Below are 24,466 nucleotides of genomic sequence, written 5' to 3'. Positions count from 1 at the left end.
ATAGTAAAGCCGATTTATGATATTGAATTTATTATGGCCGGACCACAGCCCCCAAGCTTAGCCTGGGAGAGTGTTTAATGAAGCAGGTTAAGCTTTTAATGACGTGTGAATCGGTTGCTGATCAGTTCGGCATGTGGTTTAACTTTGTTTTCGGTTTGTGGTTTAACCTGGTAGCCCCCAGTTCAAGATGCTTTATTGAACAGTTACTGAGGCTAAGCATGCGTGAGTAGGAAAGAGAAACAATTAAGTGGGGTATTAATTTTGCTTGTTTCCAAGGTTAGTGTTTAGGGTCCGAGACGCTGGATTTGATGGGAAGGGAAAGTATTTGGTTTAAAGTGGGTTAATTTAAAGTTGTGGGAAAACTGAAAGGTTGCATGCTTGCTGCTTTATTTTCCTCAAGTGTTATCATATAAACAATGAGTAAGAGAGGTTAGTTACTTTGTGACTATTTTGCTTTCTCTGTGTAACCACGTGTCTCTTCTTCTTCTTTTCTGTTTTTTCTGTGTAACCGTTTGCCTCTTCTTCTTGTTTTCTGCTTTTGATTTTTCAATGGGTTATGAGAAAGAAACAAGAGGGGAGATAGATTGGTCTTATGATTGGGTAAATGGTGATGTGAAAGATCGTGTTTCTTTGTTTCTGGATGTTGGTGCTGTGAATCAGATAGATAAGCGGAGGGTTGTTAGGGCTAACTCTGGGGTTCGATTGGAACTGTTACCCTGTACTGTGGATGATAGGGTTTTTCATAGAGGGGAGGGTTGTGAGCATTTCTTTATGTATAGTTCCGTTTTGGAAGAATTGAGGGTGAGAATCCCTTTCAGTGAGTTTGAGTGTAAGGTGCTGAGGCAGTTAAACTGTGCGCCTTCACAACTTCATCCTAATGGCTGGGCTTTCCTTCGGGCGTTTGAGATTCTGATGGAATTCTTGGAGGAAAATCCGTCAGTTGAATTATTCTTTTCACTGTTCCAGGCTAAGGGAGTTTGGAAAGGTGGTTGGGTAAATTTGAATAGCTCTCCTGGTTTTGCTGTGTTCAAGCTATACAAATCATCTTTTAAGAATTTTAAGGAAATGTACCTTAAGGTAAGTAGTTGTGAAGATGACTTTCCCTTTTATGTTGACGAGCATTTAGGGGAGATATTTCCTCTCTGGTGGTGTTTCGAGCCTCAGAACATTTTGGGTCCTGAATCTATAAGTCCGAAGGATGAGTGCATTATTGAGTTTTTGACCGAGTTTATTGATCGGCGAGATTTGATTTCTGTTCATGATCTGCTACAATGGGAGGAGAATAAGGCTGCTGTTGTGGAATATTTGGGTAAGATCTTGGACTGTGGATGTTGTATTATGTCTGATATTTCTGATTAGGTTTTCTGTTTCATGCTTTTCAGGTGGCAAGTATCCAGGTGTATCTGCGGCGAGTTTGAGGTCTCGTGTGAAGAGCAAGGGTTTGGATAAAGAGGTATCTTCGTCCAAAGCAGAGAAGGTTGGTGTTGGCGAGGTTGAGCAACCAAAACGTGGGAGGAGGAAAGTTATTGTTAAGAAGAGGAAGGCTGATGTGGTGGATTTGTCCGATGTTTCTGGTGATGAGAAGGACGATGTTCCAATGGAAGATATTCATAGGTTTTGTGAGAACTAGGAAAAGTTGCATGGTTTTGTTGATCGGAGTGAGGGGTTATCGCTTTGGGGAAAAGATCATCCTTTCATGATTACCGTGGATGAGGTATGCCAAACCCCATCTGATGTTAGTTTGGCGGAAGAGGTAGGGGATGTGGTGATTGATCAGTATATGCAGGTAAGTTTTGTTTTTGATTTGAAAGTGTTTTTCGGGTGTTTGTTTTGGGGTATTAATCTGTTACTCTTTCAGGTGGTGGGTTTGCGACTTGCGAGTTTGGGGCGCAGTCGTGAGAAAATTCATCGCAAGGTGGTTGAAAAGATGGATGATCCGAGTTTGAAGGAGGAATTGGCTGTAAAAGTTGCTAAGGTTACTGAACTTGAGATGAAGTTGGTTGAGGTTGAGAAACAGTTGAAGGAGGTGAAGGAGAGCTATGCTAAGGATGTTGAAGATTTAAAAAAGAAAGAAGCTGACTTATCTTCTTTGAGTGCCCGTATGATTGAGGTTACTGCGCAGATGAAGGAGTTGGAGAAGAATAAGCAAGGAGAGATTCTGGACTCCTTCCTTGAAGGTTTTGAGAGGGTTGTTCTTCAGGCGAGGTTTCTGGCTCCCGAGGTTGATTTATCGTCTATGGATCCGGGCAAGATAGTACAGGATGGTGTTATGATTGAGGATGATGGTGCTGCAGAGCAGGGAGATGAGAATGTGTAATTCTGGTTGTTTGTCTTTAGGGTTGTTTTGCTCCTGAGTTGAGCTTTTGATATGTCAAATTATGGACATTTGTAGTTTGTGTTTTGCTATTGTAGCCTATATGTTGCTACTTTTGTAGAGGAAAACTTTTATGATAATATGATGCTGTTGCTGGATGAAAAGTTGTTATGCTGATGGTAATAACTGTCATGGTCATTTAGCAATGATTGTTTGGTAGGTTAGTTTGACTGGTATCGGGTTTTTGATTTGGCTGAGTTAGGCATAATTGGCTTCTGAGATAGGTTCTTCATACTTTCTGGAATTAATGGGTTCCGAGTAATATTCGAATCTTGTAGGATTCAATGATCGGAGTTCGATTTTGATCGGATTGCAATTTGATTGCTTGATCTGATTCCGAATTAAATCGGTTTTTTGTCTGATTAAATGGTCGGGATCCGAATTAGATCGGATTGTTATCTGATGAACTGATTTGATTCCGAGTTAAATCGGATTTTGTCTGATTAAGTGATCTGAATCCGAGTTGTATCGGATATTGTCTGAGTAAATGATCTGAAACCGAGTTAGATCGGATTTTGTCTGAGTATATGGTCGGAATCCGAGTTAGATCGGAATATTATCTGATGAAGTGATCTGATTCCAAGTTAGATCGGATTTTGTCTGAATACGTGGTAGGAGTCCGAGGGGGGTCAGACGAAAATCTGTTATTGATGATTTTATCTGGATGCGGTTAAAATCGGTTTTTGACTTTTGTGAAATTGAAAAGTATAGGATGCAAGTAACGTTGACTGAATAAAGTAATTTATTAATTTAAGACCTTTGAATTTAAAGGCCCAGGTAGGCTAGCCTCGTTAAAACCTCTCCAAGCAAAACCCGTGTGGGAAAAATCTTGGTAGTAGGAAAAAGAGTACTTGCCTGTCCCTGGTATTAGCTGTAGTATAATTTTAAGGAAGATACATTCCAAGTGTTAGGGAGATCTTTACCCTCTAATGTTTGTAGGCGATATGCTCCATTGCCGATGACTTCTGTGATTCTGTAAGGGTCCTGCCAATTAGCTGCCAGTTTGCCATGTGCGGTGGGTTTCCTGGCTTGTTCTGTTTTCCTGAGCACAAGGTCGTGGACTTGGAAAGATCTTGGTTGTAGTTTTTGGTTATATCTACGGGCAATGTGTTGTTGCATTGCTAAATGTTTTATTGCTGCGGATGATCAGATTTCTTCAATGAGATCAAGTTCTGTTTGCCGAGCTAGGTCTTGGGTAGTTAGGTCGGCCAATTCTGTGCGTAGTGAGGATTGGGAGATCTCCACAGGGATGATTGCGTCTGAGCCGTAGACCAAGCGGAAAGGTGTCTCCTTTGTAGTTGAATGAGTTGTTGTATTGTACCCCCAGATGATCTCTGGGATAAGCTCCACCTATAGACCTTTGGCATCGTCCAGTTTCTTCCTTAGAGCATGTAAAATTACTTTATTTGCGGCTTCGGCTAACCCATTTGTTTGTGGGTGCTCTACTGATGAGAAGTGCTATTTGATCTTTAAGTTCTGCAAAAAGGATGTGAATTTTTGATCGGCAAACTGGCAACCATTATCAGTGATAATGTGTCGAGGAATGCCGAATCGACAGATAATATATTTCCAAACAAAGGAAAGCATTTGCTGTGATGTAATTTTGGCTAGAGGTTGTGCTTCTATCCATTTGGAAAAATAACCAATTGCTACTACAAGGAATTTTACCTGTCTTGCGGCTGTGGGGAAAGGTCCGAGGATATCAATCCCCCATCGGTTGAACGGCCAGCTAACCTCGGAACAGTGTAAGAGTTCGGCCGGGAGATGTGTTATCGGGCTGTGTTTTTGGCAATTGTTACAGCTTTTTACTTTTGTGTGACAATCTTTCCTGATAGTTGGCCAGTATAATCCAGCTCTGAGGATTTTTGAATACAGACTTCGGGCTCCGAGGTGTGTTCCACAGATCCCTTTATGTGCCTCAGCAAGCGCAAGCTCTGCTTCTGTTCTGCAAAGACATCTAAGCAGTGGACGAGAGAATCCTCGTTTATATAGGCAATTATTATAAATTGTGAAAAAGGAGGCCTGTCGACGGAATTGTCGGGTATTTCCGACGTCGCCTGGCAAGATTCCTGTTTGGAGATACTGTATGTATGGAGATCTCCAGTCTGCTTCCTGTGTCACACTTAAGACATGGCTTAGTTCAATGCTCGGCTTAAGTAGTGTTGATTGATAAAGTGAGGATCTATTTGGTTGGGTGCTGGCGAGTTTAGACAGAATGTCGGCTCGGCCATTACTCTCCCTTGGGATGTGGTGTATTTCGTATTTGGAGAATTTTGAAAATAGATTGTGTACAACATCCAGATATTTTGAGAGCAAAGGGTCCTTTACCTGATATAGATTATTTACCTGTTGGACGACAAGTAAAGAGTCGCAATATACCTTAAGTTCGGTGATGTTAAGGTCGGCTGCGAGTCTAAGGCCGGCAATTAATGCTTCATACTCACTTTGATTGTTGCTTGCTTTAAATGAGAAGTTGAGGGAATGTTCGATGACATTGCCGTGGCCATCATCAAGTATAATACCTGCCCTACACCCGTGTGGGTTGGATGATCCGTCGACGTATAAAGACCATTCGATGTAATCTTCAGTTATATTGGGTATTGAGAACTCGGCGATAAAGTCGGCCAAAAATTGTGATTTGATGGATGTTCGGCCCTCGTATTTGATATCGAATTCTGAGAGCTCCACCGACCATTTTACTAGTCGGCCAGCTAGCTCAGGCTTCTGCAGAACTTGTCGCAAAGGTTGATCTGTTCTGACATGGATCTCATGGCTCTGAAAGTATGGCCGGAGTCTCCTGGCTGAGAAGACAAGGGATAGTGCCAGTTTCTCGATGCTTGGGTATCGAAGCTCGGCGTTTTGTAAGGTCTTGCTTGTGAAGTAGATTGGGAACTGTTTCTTCTCCCTTTCTGCAACAAGAGCGGAGCTTATAGCCCAGTTAGTGACAGACAAATATAAGAATAATGGCTCCCCTTGTAGGGGTGTGTGTAAAATTTGTGGTTTTGAAAGAGTTTCTTTTAAAGTTGTAAATGCTTGTTCACATTCATCAGTCCATTGGAAAGCTTTTTTTGTTTTTAAAGTTTGGAAAAAACATGAGGATTTAGAAGCTAGGCAAGGTAGGAATCTAGAAAGTGCAGCAAGTCTTCCTGTCAACCGCTGGACTTCTTTGAGGGTTCGTGGGCTTGTCATGTCCAAAATAGCTCGGCATTTTTCAGGGTTTGCCTCAATACCTCGGCTAGTGAGCATGAAGCCGAGGAATTTACCACTCTGAACCCCGAATGCACACTTTTCGGGATTTAGCCGCATGTTATATTTTCTTAGCTGTCCGAAGATTTCTGTGAGGTCCTCAAGGTGATTATTGCCGATCTTTGTCTTGGCGACCATATCGTCAACGTAGACCTCAATGTTCTTGCCGATTTGTTTGGCGAAGACGTTGTCCATCAGACGTTGATATGTTGCACCTGCATTCTTAAGGCCAAATGGCATGACTTTATAACAATAATTTCCATATTCAGTGATAAAGGCTGTCTTGTTTTGATCGGATGGATGCATTTGGATCTGGTTATAACCAGAATATGCATCCATAAAGCTGAGTTTCTCAAAACCAGAGGCATTATCAACTAAACAATCAATAGAGGGTAAAGGGTATGAATCTTTGGGGCATGCTTTGTTGAGATCGATGAAATCAACACACATGCGCCATTTACCGTTATGTTTTTTAACCATGACGACGTTTGCCAGCCATGTTGTGAATCTGATTTCTCGGATGAAGCCCGCGCTGATGAGCTTCTTGGTTTCGTCTAGGGAGGCTTGCTTTCGATCGTGTCCGACATTTCTCTTTTTCTGCGCAACGGGCCGAATAGATGGATCTAATGCTAGCTTGTGTGATATGATGGATGGATCGATGCCTGGCATATCAGCTGGGGTCCATGCAAACAGGTCGGCATTTTGTTGTAAGAATGTTCGGAACGAAGATTTTTCTTCTGAAGATAACGTTGATCCGACGTTTGTGAACTTATCCATGCTTTCTGTGAAATAGATTTTATGTAGGTCTTCTGTTGGAGTCGGCCTTTCCAGTGTTCCAGCTCTAGGATCAAGGTCGGCCATCATGTGTTGGTTGTTTGTGTTGCCGATATTGTGGACCTGGGCTTTAGTGTTACGGTGAGGTCTTTTGAGGCTATTGTTGTAGCACTCTCTGGCCTCTTGGGCATCACTATGAATGGTTGCAATTGTGTTGTCCTGCAAAGGGAACTTAACGCAAAGATGAATTGTAGATACTATAGCGCCGAACCTATTTAAGAAGGGTCGGCCAAGTATAATATTATAAGGACTGAAGCAATCGACAACTAAGTATTGAATGTCTGAAGTTTTCGATGAAGGGAACTTACCGAGTGTGGTTTGTAACCACACAGAGCCCATAACCGGGACTCGCTCACCTGAGAATCCTACCAAGTCACCAGTGGAAGGTCGGATGATGTTATCGCTCAGTTTCATTTTCTAGAAAGTCGAGTAAAAGAGAACTTCGGCGCTGCTGCCTGGGTCGAGCAACACCTTTTTAATGAGGAGATCTCCGAGCTGTAGGGAGATTACGACTGGATCATCCAGATTTGTTATGCTGTTGTTATGATCGGCCGTCTGGAATGTTATCTGTGGAGATGTAGGTGGCGACTGATGTTGATTTTGATCGGCGTTGATAGAAAGGATAGCTCGGTAAGATCTTTTCCTTGCCGAACTTGTGGCTCCTCCACCTGCGAAACCTCCGGAAATACAGTTAATCGTACGTGTTGGTAGTTCGGGGTGGTTATTGTTCGGGTGGTCTCTGTCTCGGTTATGTTGTGTAGCCGAGCTCTGGTCCCCCGGAGCGGGTGCGCGTCGATGCATTTGGCCGCTGATGAATTTGTCCAGATGACCTTGCCGAGCTAATCGCTCCAGCAGGTCTTTAGTGATGATGCAATCGTCGGTATTGTGTCCGTGCTTTTGGTGGAAAGAGCAGTATTTTGATCGGTCAGTGCCTTTTGAATCTGGGTAATTACCAGCTTTTCGTGGCAGCTTGATTAACTTTGAATTCAAGATCTCCTTGATGATGTCGTCGCGTTTGGTGTTGAATTTGGTGTAGGTCTCATATCGTGGGATTGGTTTGAAATTCTTCTTGTTGTCCCGTGGCTTGTCGTCGTCTTTATAGTGAGGCTTTTCTGTTTTCCAAGCTTGTCGGAGTTCTTCGATGTCAATCTGTCCTTTAGCTTTTTCACGGAATTCGGCCATTGTTTTTGGTTTGGCCACAGTAATAGTTTCCTGGAACTTTCCTGGTCTTAGTCCACTTTTTATGGCGTGTAGTTCTACCTCGGGGTGGAGGTCTGGTATGCCCATGGCTATCTTTGTGAAGCGTGTCATGTAGTCCTTGAGGCTTTCGTGCTGGCCCTGCTTGACCGTGTTCAGGTAATCGGAGTCGTGGAGGTAGATGGCGGATCCAGCAAAGTGCTCCTCAAAAGGTTTTGATATGTCTCGGAATCGAGAAATGGAATCTGCAGGCAGAGAACAAAACCAATCAAGTGCAGGACCGTCTAAATAAGATGGAAAACAACGACACAAAACTTTATCAGATGCACCGTTTACTATCATTATGGAGGTGAATTTTTTGATGTATTTCTTCGGATCACCTAACCCATCATATGGAGTTAGGGTGGTCGGCAGAGTAAACCTTCGGGGCAGCACGAAGTTCATCACCTCCGCCGTGAACGGTCCAGGGGAGCTTTCCTGATCGTCATTTTCGATGTTTTTCTGAGTATTCTCATTATGTTCGGGCCGCTCCTCTTCCTGTCGAGTAGTGTCTGAGACATGTGTTGGCCCTGACTGCTGCTTGGCTTCTTCTGTCCGTTCTTGTCGGTCATTATTTTCAGTCCGAGTGTTATTCAAGTTGGCGATTTGATTTGCCATTCTTTGGTTCTCCTCAGCCACGACTTGCCGCAACTCGGTCACCATCCGGAGCAATTCGGATGGCGAGGGTGGAGGTTGTTCAGCTATGACTTCAAGACGGGAACCTCGAGGCCGATAATATATAGAGAAAGAGGTTTATATTCTCGGCCCCACGGTGGGCGCCTGTTGTTCTTATATGGATACCTGGAGGGAGAGCTCAGCCTCTGGGAGTCGACGCCGAGCTTATTGTTTTTGGGGCCGACCTTCAAGGCTTGCGATAACCCGAGCTTATCTCCAAGAGGATATCCAATTGCGTAGAGCTTTGAGCAAGAAACAGGGGGGAGTGTACCTGCAAAGGCACTCCGAAGCTTAAGTTAGTATTGAGAATTCAATGTGTCATTTAAAATAGAAGATCATACCTTTTTATAGGTGACAGCGTATAGATCGGTTACGTTCCTGTATTTATTGTCTGTAATAAAGAATAATAATAAGAGTAAATGTCAGGTTGGATGTTTCACATTTGTGAAGTAGTCCGTTGAGCTGATCTGTAACGTCAGATTTCAATAAATGATATTAATTATTAAGTAGTGCCTGCAGTGCCGAGTTATAACTGTAATGCCGAACTGTAACGCTGATGATGTGATAAATGCCGAGTTATGAATAGTAAAACCGATTTATGATATTGAATTTATTATGGCCGGACCAATTATTATTATTATTATTATTATTATTATTATTATTTTGCTTGAGTTTTATATTTCCCGCAGATGATGATGCTTAGTCAATCAATCATATACTACACGGTTAGTCATCCACATGATTCTTTGTTGGAAAATAATCAAAATACGTATACATATAGTATATTTAATTTGCTCATATAGTATTTGTAATGGAAAAATGTTGTTAATTAATTTAAGTCACAGCTGGTGAACAATAACTTTATCCTGATAAGAGACAACATAATACAGTGAACTTGAAGTGGACGACTTTGCTAGATTATAACTCGGTTACCATTGCACTGAATGCCTATTGATTAATTATTTCTAGAATTTCAATATTCATAACACAATAATTTTGTAATTGCATTGCAAGTTATGGAAACGAGCCAGAATATAACATTCACTTCGTGTGTGTCTATACTATATATATACATTTTATCTTCTATTTTTAAAGATACAATAAAGTCTTATTTTACTAAGGATCCCGCTAAGAGACAATAATTTATTTGTACAATGTGTATAATGAATTATATGAGTTACAAAATAAACATTCATATACTATCTAGAATAACCATCCGAGTACTAGAGATAATAAACATCTTCTCAAAAACTTAAATTGATTTTCGGATTTACCAAAAATCGAACTCTTGACCTTTCGGATCTAGAGCTCTAATACCATGTTATGATACCACTCATCCCAAAAATTTCAACTGATAGAAAAAAGTAACACTAATGGTTATATCTCTAATACTCTTTAAATCTTCATTGTACACATTATATAAATATTTTATTGACTCCTCGTACTTTCCTACAATCAATTAAATAACAATAAAATCTTATTTTATTGAATGAGATCAGTCTTGTATATAAATCAAACTAAATAATACCAATACATCTTATCATATATTTATCTAAAGTAAGTTCACTTAAATATAACTTTAATTTTTATTCAAAGTCTTCATTAGTTTTCTACTTTTCTCTTCTAGTTATTGTTCTATCTTCACATTTAATACATTTTTCTGAACAAATATTTTGCTAATTTTTTCCATATATATTCAAATCGAATTGTCTGTATATTCTAAAGATAGGTAATAGATAAAATTTTTTAATGTTAATTTTTAATATCATTCTTGAAACATATCTTAACTGCTTTTATGGTCTAATTAAGGGTAAACTTTTAAAATTATATCAAAAAATTTATACCACTAAAAAAATTAGCCTTCGAAAGAAACTATAAATAACTTCTTGGAATATTTAAAATGCGATAAAAGTAACTAATAAATATTATAGACTTGTTATATGTATAATTTTGTTTAGCAAACAAGTGCAAACAAATTGACCAAACTCAACAAAAACAACCTTCAGGTTAGAGTGCGTGTAAACACGCGCTTCCAAGAATATCAAATAGTGCGAATCTCATTATAAAAAATAATTCTTCTCCCTCGATCAAAACTGCAATGCTCAAAATTCAAACAACGATCAAAACTTCTCAAAAGTCTCTCAAAATCATCGCGAAAAGTCAAGAAAGTTCAAAGTTAAAGTCGAAATCTTCACCAATAAACACAGACAAAAAGAGACGAAAGCTTATTGAAATGTTCACTGATGTTGCAATTTTCTCACTTTTCTCTTTCTCATTCTGGTCGCAAAATGCTACGTAATAATATTGTAATTTATTTTGTGTTCTTGTATTATTGTTCTCACTGTACGCTTTATTTGGTAATAACTGTGTTAGGTTGGTGTAAAAATGTTATGTAGTGTTTGTTGCAATTTGGAAAGGAGAATTTGCATGGAGCTTACAGCCCAGACCCTAAGTGTCTTATGAAAAAGAATTATAAAGTACTTTAATTTAGTCTGCGTTTTCTAAAGCTTTTAAGATCGCTCTGTTTGCTTGCTTTCTCATTAATAATACACATTATGATATTCTTACGAGATAATATCTTTGATAAATACTAATTATAAAAATAATTTATTTTAATATAAACGATTAAAAAAAGCATTTAAAATAATATTTATAATCTTCTTTTTAAAACCTAGTTTATAAAACCTTATTTTTAAACTTCTACTAATTACTTTATAAATCATGAACTCTTGAATATTCTATTCTTAACCTCAATATTTTATAAAATTATATTTGAACCCTCACTTATGAAATAATGGACATATTCATTTGATCTGTCCCGTAACAGACTAGACACATGGTATGATATAATCAACATCACCCAAAAAAATATAGCAGCTGCCCTTGGCTTGAGTATAGCTAATAAAAATCTATTTCCTAATATATTCTGTGAATCAAATTTCAGTGTATTATCAAATTATTTATGTGTCATTGAAATATTTCTTGCCGCTTTTACAAGGACACGCTATCCAGCAAAAATGAACTTTCAAGAACTTACTAAGGAGAATAAGAAAGCTATTAGAAGCTTTCAAGGGAAGACCTTGTCCTAATTATGAACCTCTATGATGAAGATGAATGTCGATAAGGAGGAAAATCGGATGAAATTGAAGAGGACATTCATCCTATATATTCAAATGTCTTTCTTGTTGCCGATAATGGTAAACAAAATTTTTTCGGTTCACATGCCACCCATTCTTCACGTGGACACAATACGTCAATGGAATTGGGTTAGTCATGTGCTCAACTTCCTAATAAAGGACATTAAAGAGCACATGTTGAAAAAGAAATATGTTGTTAATGGCTGCCTCTAGGCTCTAATAATTGTATATTTTCACGAATCAACATACAAATATAGCCCGATGGATGAAATTCTTGGATCATCGTGGGTCCAACATTGGACCAAGGAGTTGCTGGCACAAAGAATAAATGCTGAGATCAATGATGAGATGGTAACTTAACAGAATTCTTTCTTTATTCTTGGTGTATTTCTTATAAATCTATTGTGTAAACAAATATTTTTTCTATTTTAAGGAATTGTGAAAATGGCGCAGCTGAAAAAACAACTAAAGGAAGGGAAAAAGAAGGGAAAAAAGAAAAAAAGAAAGAAGAAAAAGAAGAAGAAGACTATTTCTTTAGAGAGTGAAAGTCTTGTTGAATCCAAGTCCGATTCTAAAGATGACTTGGAGGAGACACAAAAAAACTTAAAAGAACGGCAAAGAAGTAAGTATTCTTTTCGGTGTATTTTTTACCATTTTATTATGTTTTCTTGCCTGAAAATTATTTTCTTTTTCAGGATGGAGTCCAGGAAAAGAAAGCATGTTATTGAGGATTCATCTTCCGAAAAAGAAAGTGAATATGATAATGTTTAAGATTCAAAACCTATAATTGAAAATACTATATTTTTCTTTTTTGTCAAAAGTTTATTTATTAACATAATTTTTTGAATGTATTGTCTAAAGAAAGTGAGAAATTAAGAAAATAAAGATTTAAGAAAAAAAATTCACAAGACTACATAAAAGTAAGTATTATTTTTGGTTATTTTATCAATTTTATTGTGTTTATTTTTTTGATGATTATTTACTTTTTAAGGATGCAATCCAAAAAAAAAAGAAACAAATTATCGAGGATTCATCTTTCAAAAAAGAAACTGAATCCGAGAATGAGTAAGATTCCAAAACTATCATTATGATGCTATCTTTAATGTGTTTATTTGCCTGAGGATTGTTCACTTTTGCAAAATTGAATCCAAAAAAGGAAACAAGTTGTTGAGGACTCATTTTCACAAAAAGAAACTGAATCTGATAATGAGTAAGATTCAGAAATTATCATTGTAAAATGCTATGCTAGTCAATTTTCGGTGGATTTTGGCAAGTTTATTGTGTTTTTTTACCTGATGATTGATTGCTTTTCTAGGATGCAGTTAAAAAACCATTGATATTCCAAAAACTGGGCTTCACTCCATGGAAGCTCACTATAATCCTTCACCAACGTAAGATTCATTGTCTGAAGTTCTTTCTGTACTAAATTTTCCCTAAACCTAATGTAATTACTCTAGTTTTACTGAATAATATTTATTTTGTCCTTAAAATGCCATATGTAAATTTGGCAAGTGAAAATGATGATGTGTTTCTAACACAAACAAACAATCAGAGCAGTGTAAATCAACCAATTGATAAAATCTAATTTTTTCTTACTATTTCTTTCATTCTTGTGCTACCATATTCTACTTCTGATTTCATATATTTTTTTTAGAAAAAAATCCCTTTAAGATTTTATGCAAGAAAAATAGAAAAAACTGTAACTATGTAAGTTCTCATGCAACAAAAGTTGTATTTTTATTGAATGCTTGTGGTGTAGTTGTGATCTGATTTCGGTGTATTTTAAATTCACGAAACAAGAGGAGTCATTCAATGAACCAGCTCCTGTTCAGGAAGGAATAATAAATGATAATCCTAAAGGACAAGTCATTATTCTTCTGAAACAAACTCATTCTCAATCAGAACCACTGGACATGTGAGTTTTCACACTCACTTTCAATGTTTTATTTCATTGGGTTAACCATTTGCACTTGAATATTTATGCGGTGCACAGAATTTAACTTCGCACAACGAAACCAGCAAGTGCACTGGGTCATCCAAGTAATACATGAGGTGAGTCAGGGTCGATCCCACGAGGATTGTCGGCTTGGATCAAACAGTGGTTATCTTGTAAATCTTAGTTAGGTGGATAGAAAAGTTGTTTAGTTGTTTAAAAGCATAAAAGTAAAATAAAGATAACGTTACTCAGTGGTTGTGAATTCAATGATAAGAAGATGGTTAAGGCCACAGAGATGCTTTGTTCTTCTAGATCAATCCTTTCTTACTGTCTACTCCAACTGTGAATGATTTCTTCTATAGCAGGCTGTATATGATCAATGCCGGTTGAGAGGCCGCCAATCTTCCTCTAGGCTGAATACCAGGTTTAGTGCGCATCCAGTCTAAATGAGGGTGAAGCTCCTGCAGTTCATCCCCTTGGTGATCCTACTCAAAATTCCACAGACAAGATCGAATCTTCCGAATAAGAGAATGATGCGCCTTGGTTCTAGCCTTTACCACAAAGACCCTAATCTCCCCATACCTCGGCTGAACTGATATCTCGAGAAGTCCCCAATGAAGTCGTGGATTAGCCGTCTAAGAGACATATCCTCAAGCTAGTAGTTCATTAATATCCGATGAAAGACGCTCACTAAACCCATATAGAATAGAGATAAATTGTGACGGTTCAACTCATTCATAAGGTTGAAGAATGAAGATAAATCTTAGGAGAGAATCAAACATGAATTGAAATAGAATAGTAATACTTTTATTAATCCATAAAACTCAGCAGAGCTCCCAATCTTAACCTAGGAGGTTTAGTGGCTCATACTGTACAATGAAACTTGAAAATATGAAATAATGTTCTATGGTGGTCGAAGATCCTAAAACAAGGGTGATCTTCTCATATATATACTAATCTAATAACTAAGGATTACAGAAATATGATAGGCTTAGGCTTGTAGTGCAAAAATTCACTTCTGGGACCCACTTGGTGAATGTTTGGGCTGAGCTAAGGATGTCTCCACGTGCCAGTAGGCTCCTTGGGTGTTAAACGCTTGCTTGGGACACCTTTTTAGACGTTGGACGCCAGCTGCTCCCTTTTGGGCGTCCAACGCCAGAAAGGGGGTAGATGACTGGCATTGAACGCCAGTTTTAGGCCTTCATCTCCAAAGATAAGTATAAACTATTATATATTTCTGGAAAGTCTTGAATGTTAACTTTCCATAGCCATTGAGAACACTCCATTTGGATTTTCGTAGCTCCAGAAATGCCTATTTGAATGCACGGAGGTCAGATCCTGATAGCATCTGCTACGCTTCCCTTGCCTCTGAATCAGACTTTGTCAAAACTCTTAGATTTCAGCCAGAAAATACCTGAAATCACTATAAAACACAACAACTGATAGTGGAATCTAAAAATGTGAATTTTACACTAAAACCTATGAAAATATAATAAAACTTAAATAAAACATAACAAAAACTATATGAAAATGATGTCAAAAAGCGTATAAAATATCCGCTCATCACAATACCAAACTTAAACTGTTGCTTGTCCCCAAGCAATTATAAACAAAGTAGGATAAAAAGAAGAGTAAGATACAATAAATCTCAGAGTTTTCAATGAAGTTCAGTTTCAATTAGATGAGCGGGACTTAGTAGCTTTTTGCTTATGAATAGTTTTTGCTTATCACTATCCATTGAAGTTCAGAAGTGTTGGCATCCTGAGGAACTTAGAGTCCAGATGATATTATTGACTCTCCTAGTTTAGTTCTTTTTTATTCTTGAACACAACTTTTAGAGTCTTGGCCATGGCCCTAAGCACTTTATTTTCCAGTATTACCCCTGAATACATAAATGCCACAGATACTTAACTGGGTGAACCCTTTCGGATTGTGATTAAGCTTTGCTAGAATCCCCAGATAGAGGTGTCCAGAGTTCTTAAGCACACTTTTTTACTTTGGATCATGGCTTTAACTGCTCAGTCTCAAGTTTTTTTACTTGACACCTTCACACCACAAGTATATAGTTAGGGACACTGTTCCTTTGGAGTGCTTAGGCCAGATTTTGTTTCTTTTAGACCCTCCTAATCATTGATACTCAAAGCCTTCAACCCATGCTCTTGCCTTTTGTTTAAAGAGATATTGGTTTTTTTCTCTTGCCTTTTGAGTTAAAGAGCAATTGGCTTTTTCTATTGCTTCTTTCTTTTTTCCGCATGCAATTGTTTTTCTTTTTATTGCATCTTGCTTTTTGCTACTTTTTCTTGCTTCAAGAATCAATTTCTTTTGATTTCTCAAATTACTAATAATACTTCTCCTTTTTCATCATTCTTTCAAGAGTCAACATTTTTAATTCCAATTTCAAATATGAACTGTTCATTCATACATTCAGAGAACAAAAGCAATGCCACAACATCAAGATAATTGAAATATTCTTAAGATAAACTCGAAGATTCATGCATCTTAATTTTTCTTTTTCAAATGAGATTTTCTTTTAAGTAAGGTGAGAGATATATGGAATATTTTATAAATTTAAGACATAGATAGAAATGATCATGCAATAAGAACATGAGAACAGACAGCAAAACATAATGGAAAACAGAAAAATGACATAAAAGCAAGGGGTGATGGAACGTGACCATCTTAATGACAGCGGCTACCACTTCTTCTGGATAATCCAATAGAGTATTTGATATCTTCAATGTCACGCCCTTGTCTATGTTGTTCTTCCCTCATAGCTCTTTGATCTTCTCTAATTTCATTGAGGATGGTGGAATGCTCTTGATGCTCCATCCTCAACTGATTTATGTTAGAGCTTAATTCTTCCATAGAAGTATGCCATTGATCCTAATAGCTTTGAGGAGGAAAATACATCCTTTGAGGTATCTCAAGGATCTCATGTTGAGCCGGTTCTACATGCTCATGTTGTGGTTCATATGCCGGCTCTCTAGTATGCTCCATCCTTCTTTTAGTGATGGGTTTATCCTCCTTAATTGGAATGTCACCTTCTATGACAATTTCAGCTGAATTGCATAGGTGACAGATAAGATAAGGGAAAGCTAACCTTGCTTGGGTGGAGGGCTTGTCCGCCACTTTGTACAACTCTTGAGGTATCACCTCATGCATTTCCACCACATCTCTGACATGATGCAATGGATCATGATGGCTCGGTCTATGGTCACCTCGGACCGGTTGCTAGTAGGAGTGATAGAGCGTTGGATAAATTCCAACTATCCTCTAACTATGGGCTTGAGGTCAAGTCTTCTTAGTTGGATAGGCTTCCCTTGGGAATCCCTTTTCCACTGTGCTCCATCCACACATATGTCTGAGAGCACTTGATCCAGCTTTTGATCAAAATTGACTCTTCTAGTGTAAGGATGTGGGTCTCCTTGCATCAAAGGCAAGTTGAACGCCAACCTCACACTTTCCGGACTAAAGTCTAAGATTCTCTCTCGGTCCATGGTGCTCTAATTTTTAGGAGAGGGTTCACACTAATGTTATGGTTTTTCGTGACCCATTCATTAGCATAGGACTCTTGAACCATTAAGATTCTAACCTCTTAGATGGGATTTATTAGGATTTCCCAACTTCAGGAATCACCTTTTTCTTTACCACTACTTCATAGAAGAGGTCTTGATGATCTTTGGTGATGAATCTATCCATCTTTCAAGATTCGGAGGTGGTGGCTATGACCTTTCCTTTCCTCTTTCTTGAGGGGTTTAACCTTGGGCACCATAAGTGGGAATGGAAAGCAAAAAGTAAGGCTTTTCCAACACCAAACTTAAAAGCTTTGCTTGTCCTCAAGCAAAAATAAACAAAAGAGAAGAATGGAGTAGAAGAAGAAGAAAATAGATGAGGGAGAAGAGCAATTCGGCCAAGGGAGGGTTGAAGGTGTATGAGTAGTGTGTGGGATAAGTAGTATGAGGGAGGTATTTATAGGGAGGTTGTGGGTAGGGGTTCGAATGACTAGGGGGTATGGGTGGGAAGTTTGAATTTTAGTGGGTGGGGGTTGGTGGGAGTTATGATGGTTTTGGGGAAGAGGTATAAATATAATTGGTTGAGGGTTTATAGGGAAGAGTATATGGAGAGGTGTAAAAAGAAGAGAGAAGAAGGTGGGGTAGGTGAAAATGCTTTGGACCCACTGGTCTTGAGAGACTAGGGAATTCAAATTCCCTGCCCCCCTTATGGGTGTTGAACGCCTAGCTCATAGTCCGTAGCTGGTGTTCAATGCCAGCTTTCTGCTCTATTCAGGGCGTTGAACGCCCTAGGAGGGACCTCCTTCCTTGCATTTAATGCCAGGTCTTTTGCTTCTTTTGGGTGTTGAATGCCAAGCCTCTGCTCCTTGGCTGGCATTCAACGACAACTTTCTAGTCTTCTTAGGTGTTGAATGCCCATCAAGGACACCCTGTGTGGTGTTCAACGCTAGTTTGGCTGCTTCTGGTGGGCGTTGAATGCCCACTCTGCCTTCTTAATCTGGCATTTAATGGTAGTAAGATACTTATTCCAGAGTATTCTGTTTCCATCTCTGAACCTTCCTATCTCTGTTCTAACTAATGCATGTGATCATTGATGAGTGGATAATTTATACGCTTTTTGACATTGTTTTTAGTAAGTTTTTAGTATATTTTAGTTAGCTTTTGTAATATTTTTATTAGTTTTTAGTTAAAATTCACTTTTCTGGGCTTTACTTTGAGTTTGTGTATTTTTCTGTGATTTCAGGTATTTTCTGGCTGAAATTGAGGGACCTGAGCAAAAATCTGATTTAGAGGCTGAAAAGGACTGCAGATGCTGTTGGATTCTGACCTCCCTGCACTCGAAGTGGATTTTCTGGAGCTACAGAGACCCAATTGGCGCGCTCTCAATTGCGTTGGAAAGTAGACATCCTGGGCTTTCCAGCAATGTATAATAGTCCATACTTTTCCCGAGATTTGATGGCCCAAACTGGCGTTGCAAATCAGCTTCAGAATTCCCGGTGTTTAACGCCGGAACTGGCACAAAAATTGGAGTTAAACGCCCAAACTGGCATAAAAGCTGGCGTTTAACTCCAGAAAAAGTCTCTAACATGAAAGCTTCAATGCTCAGCCCAAGCACACGCCAAGTGGACCCCGGAAGTGGATTTTTACGTCATTTACTCATTTCTGTATACCCTAGGTTACTAGTTCACTATTAATAGGACCTTTTGATATTGTATCTGTACCTTATGACACTTTACACATTTCTCATTGTATCTTCTACAGCATGAGTCTCTAAACCCCATGGTTGGGGGTGAGGAGCTCTGCTGTGTCTTGATGGATTAATGCAATTACTACTGTTTTTCATTCAATCATGCTTGCTTCTATTCTAAGATATCACTTGTTCCTAAACTTGATGAATATGATGATCCGTGACACTCATCATCATTCTCACCTATGAACGTGTGCCTGACAACCACCTCTGTTCTACCTTAGATTGAGTAGATATCTCTTGGATTCTTTAATCAGAATCTTCGTGGTATAAGCTAGAACTGATGGCGGCATTCAAGAGAATCCAGAAGGTCTAAACCTTGTCTGTGGTGTTCTGAGTAGGATTCAAGGATTGAATGACTGTGACGAGCTTCAAACTCCTGAAGGCTGGACGTTAGTGACAGACGCAAAAGAATCACTGGATTCTATTCCAACCTAATTGAGAACCGACAGATGATTAGCCGTGCTGTGACAGAGCGCGTTGAACATTTTCACTGAGAGGATGGGAGGTAGCCATTGACAACAGTGAAACCCTACATACAGCTTGCCATGGAAGAAGCCTTGCGTGCATGAAGAAGAAGACAGTAGGAAAGCAGAGATTCAGAAGATAGAGCATCTCCAAAACCTCAACCTGTTCTCCATTACTGCAAAACAAGTACTTATTTCATGTTCTTTTACTTTTCACAGTCAAACCTGATAATTATTGATATCCTGACTAAGACTTACAAGATAACCATAGCTTGCTTCAAGCCGACAATCTCCGTGGGATCGACCCTTACTCACGTAAGGTATTACTTGGACGACCCAGTGCACTTGCTGGTTAGTTGTGTGGAATTGCAAAAGTGTGATTGCAATTTCGTGCACCAAGTTTTTGGCGCCGTTGCAGGGGATTGTTCGAGTTTGGACAACTAACGGTCTATCTTGTTGCTTAGATTAGGAATATTTTATTTTTGTTGGTTTAGAGTCTTTTATTTGAGTTTAGTTTCATATTTTAAGTTTGGTGTCAATTGCATGCTTTTATTCTCTTTTAATTTTTCGAATTCGCATGTTCCCTTTGTTTTGATCTAAAATTTCTAAGTTTAGTGTCATTTTGTTGTTTTTCTCTTTCCTCACTAAAATTCAAAAATAAAAAATATCCTTTCCTTTTTTTACTCATAAATTTCGAAATTTTGCTTTAAATTAGTCAAATATTTTCAAAATCATATCTTTTTTTTAGTCAAGTCAAAATTCTAATTTTAAAAAATTGATTCTTCTTCAAATCTTTTTCAAAAATCAAATCTTTTTAATTTCTTTAATCATATCTTTTTATTGCAATCATATCTTCTCAATCATAACTTTTTCAAAATAATTTTCAATCATATTTTCTTAATTGCTAATTCCAGAATCTTTTTAATTAATTAATTAAATTAGTTTTCAATTTGCTTTGATTTTATTTTCTTCTGGTTTTCTAATTTTTATTTTATTTTTCGTTTATTTTATTTTATTATTTTCAGTTACTTTTAATAAAAAGAATATTCTATACTTTACTTGTGAATCCATATCATTTCCCTTTCTCCATCATGGGCCTAAGTGGAATTGAGCAGTCCAGAAGGACTCTGGGGTCATATGCTAACCCCATCATAGCTGCATATGGGAGTAGCATCTGTATACCTCCCATTAAAGCAAGCAGCTTTGAGCTAAACCCTCAACTCATTATCATGGTGTAGCAAAACTGCCAGTATTCCGGTCTTCCACAGGAAGAACCTACTGAGTTTCTGGCACAGTTCTTACAAATTACTGACACAGTACATGATAAAGAGGTGGATCAGGATGTCTACAGATTATTACTGTTTCCATTTGCTGTAAAAGATCAAGCTAAGAGGTGGTTAAATAACCAACCTACAGCAAGCATAAAAACATGGAGACAGTTATCAGACAAATTCCTGAATCAATTCTACCCTCCAAAAAGGATGACACAGCTAAGGCTGGACATCCAAGGCTTTAAACAAGAGGATAATGAATCCCTTTATAATGCCTGGGAGAGGTACAGAGGTATGCTAAGAAAATGCCCCTCTGAAATGTTTTCAGAGTGGGTACAGTTAGACATCTTCTATTATGGGCTCACAGAAAAAGCTCAGATGTCTTTAGACCACTCAGCTGGTGGATCTATACACATGCAGAAGACGATTGAAGAGGCTCAAGAGCTCATAGATACAGTTGCTAGAAATCAACATTTATACTCAAGCAGTGAGTCCTCTATAAAAGAAGAAGCTATGGCAGTAACTGCTGATCCTAACCCTCAAGAACAGATGGTTGAGCTTAATAAGCAATTACTCATGATGACAAAGCAGTTAGCAGAATTTAAAGAGATGCTCCAAGAAACTAAAATTGCTAACAAGAATATGGAAGCACAATTAAATCAGACAAGACAACAACTATCCAAATAGATAACAGAAGAATGCCAAGCTGTTAAATTAAGGAGTGGGAAAACATTGAATGTATCAACTCAAAGCAGTAGAAAGCTAAGAAAGGAACAACTGATAGAGGATAACCAAATCACTGTCCAAAATCCCTCTGAGGACAGTAAGAGCCCAGAGAGGAATACTTCTGGCATTCACACGCCAGAAAGGGGGAAAAGTTGGCGTTAAACGCCCATTTCCTGCCCAGTTCTGGTGTTCAAACGCTAGCAAGGGGGGAAGTTGGCATTAAACGCCCATTCCTCACCCAATCCTGGCGTTCAAATGCCAATGAGGAATCAGACACCTGAGAGTGCTGATAGTAACCCCTCTAAGAAGGCTTCTCCAACCACTTCTGTAGGAAATAAACCTGCAGCAACTAAGGTTGAAGAGTATAAAGCCAAGATGCCTTATCCTCAGAAACTCCGCCAAGCGGAACAGGATAAGAAATTTGCCCGCTTTGCAGACTATCTCAGGACTCTTAAAATAAAGATTCCATTTGCAGAAGCACTTGAGCAAATACCTTCTTATGCTAAGTTCATGAAATAGATCTTAAGTCATAAGAAGGATTGGAGAGAAACTGAAAAAGTTTTTCTCACTGAAAAATGCAGTGCAGTCATATTAAAGAGCTTACCAGAGAAGCTTAAAGATCCTGGAAGCTTTATGATACCATGCACATTAGAGGGTACCTGTACCAAGAAAGCTCTATCTGATCTTGGGGCAAGTATCAACCTAATACCTGCATCCACTATCAGAAAGCTTGGCTTGACTGAAGAAGTCAAACCAACCCGACTATGCCTCCAACTTGCTGATGGCTCCATTAAATATCCATCAGGCATAATTGAGGACATGATTGTCAAAGTTGGGCCATTTGCCTTTCCCACTGACTTTGTAGTGTTGGAAATGGAGGAGCACAAGAGTGCAACTCTCATTCTAGGAAGACCTTTCCTAGCAACTGGACGAACCCTCATTGACGTCTGATGAGCGGATAATACATACGCTTTTTGGCATTGTTTTTAGTATGTTTTTAGTATATTTTAATTAGTTTTTGTTATATTTTTATTAGTTTTTAGTTAAAATTTATTTTTCTGGACTTTACTATGAGTTTGTGTGTTTTTCTGTGATTTCAGGTATTTTCTGGCTGAAATTGAGGGTCCTGAGCAAAAATCTGATTCAGAGGCTGAAAAGGACTGCAGATGCTGTTGGATTCTGACCTCCCTGCACTCGAAGTGGATTTTCTGGAGCTACAGAAGCCCAATTGGCGCGCTCTCAATGGAGTTGGAAAGTAGACATCTTGGGCTTTCCAGAAATGTATAATAGTCCATACTTTGCCCGAGATTTGATGGCCCAAACCGGCGTTGCAAATCAGCTTCAGAATTCCCAGCGTTTAACGCTGGAACTGGCATAAAAATTGGAGTTAAACGCCCAAACTGGCATAAAAGCTGGCGTTTAACTCCAGAAAAGGTCTCTACACATGAAAGCTTCAATGCTCAGCCCAAGCACACACTAAGTGGACCCAGAAGTGGATTTTTACGTCATTTACTCATTTCTGTATACCCTAGGTTACTAGTTCACTATTAATAGGATCTTTTGACATTATATCTGTACCTCATGACACTTTACACGTTTCTCATTGTATCTTCTACAGCATGAGTCTCTAAACCCCATGGTTGGGGGTGAGGAGCTCTGCTGTGTCTTGATGGATTAATGCAATTACTACTGTTTTTCATTCAATCATGCTTGCTTCCATTCTAAGATATCACCTGTTCTTAAACCTGATGAATGTGATGATCTGTGACACTCATCATCATTCTCAACTATGAACGTGTGCCTGACAACCACCTCTGTTCTACCTTAGATTGAGTAGATATCTCTTTGATTCCTTAATCAGAATCTTCGTGGTATAAGCTAGAATTGACGGCGGCATTCAAGAGAATCCAGAAGGTCTAAACCTTGTCTGTGGTATTCTGAGTAGGATTCAAGGATTGAATGACTGTGACGAGCTTCAAACTACTGAAGGCTGGGCGTTAGTGACAGACGCAAAAGAATCACTGGATTCTATTCCAACCTGATTGAGAACCGACAGATGATTAGCCGTGCCGTGACAGGGTGCGTTGAACATTTTCACTGAGAGGATGGGAGGTAGCCATTGACAACAGTGAAACCCTACATACAGCTTGCCATGGAAGGAGCCTTGCGTGCTTGAAGAAAAAGACAGTAGAAAAGTAGAGATTCAGAAGATTGAGCATTTCCAAAACCTCAACCTGTTCCTCATTACTGCAAAACAAGTACTTATTTCATGTTCTTTTACTTTGCACAATCAACCCTGATAATTATTGATATTCTGACTAAGAGTTACAAGATAACCATAGCTTGCTTCAAGCCGACAATCTCCGTGGGATCGACCCTTACTCACGTAAGGTATTACTTGGACGACCCAGTGCACTTGCTGGTTAGTTGTGCGGAATTGCAAAAGTGTGATTGCAATTTCGTGCACCAACGTCCAAAAAGGGGATTAACCCTGAGAGTCAATGAGGATGAGTTCAAGTTGAATGTTGTCAAAGCTGTGCAGCATCCAGACACATCAAATGACTGCATGAGCACTGATATTATTGACTCTTTGGTAGAGGAGGTCAATATGACTGAAAGTCTCGAATCAGAGCTAGAAGACATCTTTAAAGATGTTCAGCCTGATCTGGAGGAGCTAAAGGAAATAAAAGAAATTCTGAAAATTCCTCAGGAAGAGGATAAGCCTCCTAAACCCGTGCTCAAGCCACTACCACCATCGCTGAAATATGCATTTCTGGGAGAAGGTGACACTTTTCCAGTGATCATAAGCTCTACTTTAAATCCACAGGAAGAGGAAGCACTAATTCAAGTGCTAAGGACACACAAGACAGCTCTTGGATGGTCCATAAGTGATCTTAAGGGCATTAGCCCAGCAAGATGCATGCACAAGATCCTATTGGAGGATGATGCTAAGCCAGTGGTTCAACCACAGAGGCAGCTAAATCCAGCCATGAAGGAGGTGGTGCAGAAAGAGGTCACTAAGTTACTAGAGGCTGGGATTATTTATCCTATTTTTGATAGCCCCTGGGTGAGCCCAGTCCACGTTGTCCCCAAAAAGGGAGGCATGACAGTGGTTCATAATGAAAAAAATGAACTGGTTCCTACAAGAACAGTTACAGGGTGGCGTATGTGTATTGACTACAGAAGGCTCAATACAGCCACCAAAAAAGATCATTTTCCTTTACCATTCATAGACCAGATGCTAGAGAGACTAGCAGGTCATGAATATTATTGCTTTTTGGATGGTTATTCAGGTTACAACCAAA

General features: G+C 38.8%; 1 protein-coding gene across 1 annotated transcript; it reads right to left on the bottom strand.

Annotated features, from left to right (window-relative positions):
* Positions 1-6,871: 6,871 nt before the first annotated feature.
* On the bottom strand, positions 6,872-8,353 carry LOC112709312 (uncharacterized). The gene has a single exon (XM_025761208.1). The coding sequence runs from the start codon at positions 8,351-8,353 to the stop codon at positions 6,872-6,874; it is 1,482 nt and encodes a 493-aa protein (XP_025616993.1).
* Between the last annotated feature and the right edge of the window lie 16,113 nt (positions 8,354-24,466).

Source organism: Arachis hypogaea, chromosome 9 (genome assembly GCF_003086295.3).
Source record: "Arachis hypogaea cultivar Tifrunner chromosome 9, arahy.Tifrunner.gnm2.J5K5, whole genome shotgun sequence".
In the NCBI taxonomy this organism is placed as follows: Eukaryota; Viridiplantae; Streptophyta; class Magnoliopsida; order Fabales; family Fabaceae; genus Arachis; species Arachis hypogaea.
The sequence above is the reverse complement of the archived record's forward strand: the minus strand, read 5'-3'. Positions and strand labels throughout refer to the sequence as shown.

Excerpts from the sequence above, each read along its gene's own strand:
- LOC112709312 (XM_025761208.1), bottom strand. The coding sequence starts at position 8,353 with ATGGTGACCGAGTTGCGGCAAGTCGTGGCTGAGGAGAACCAAAGAATG.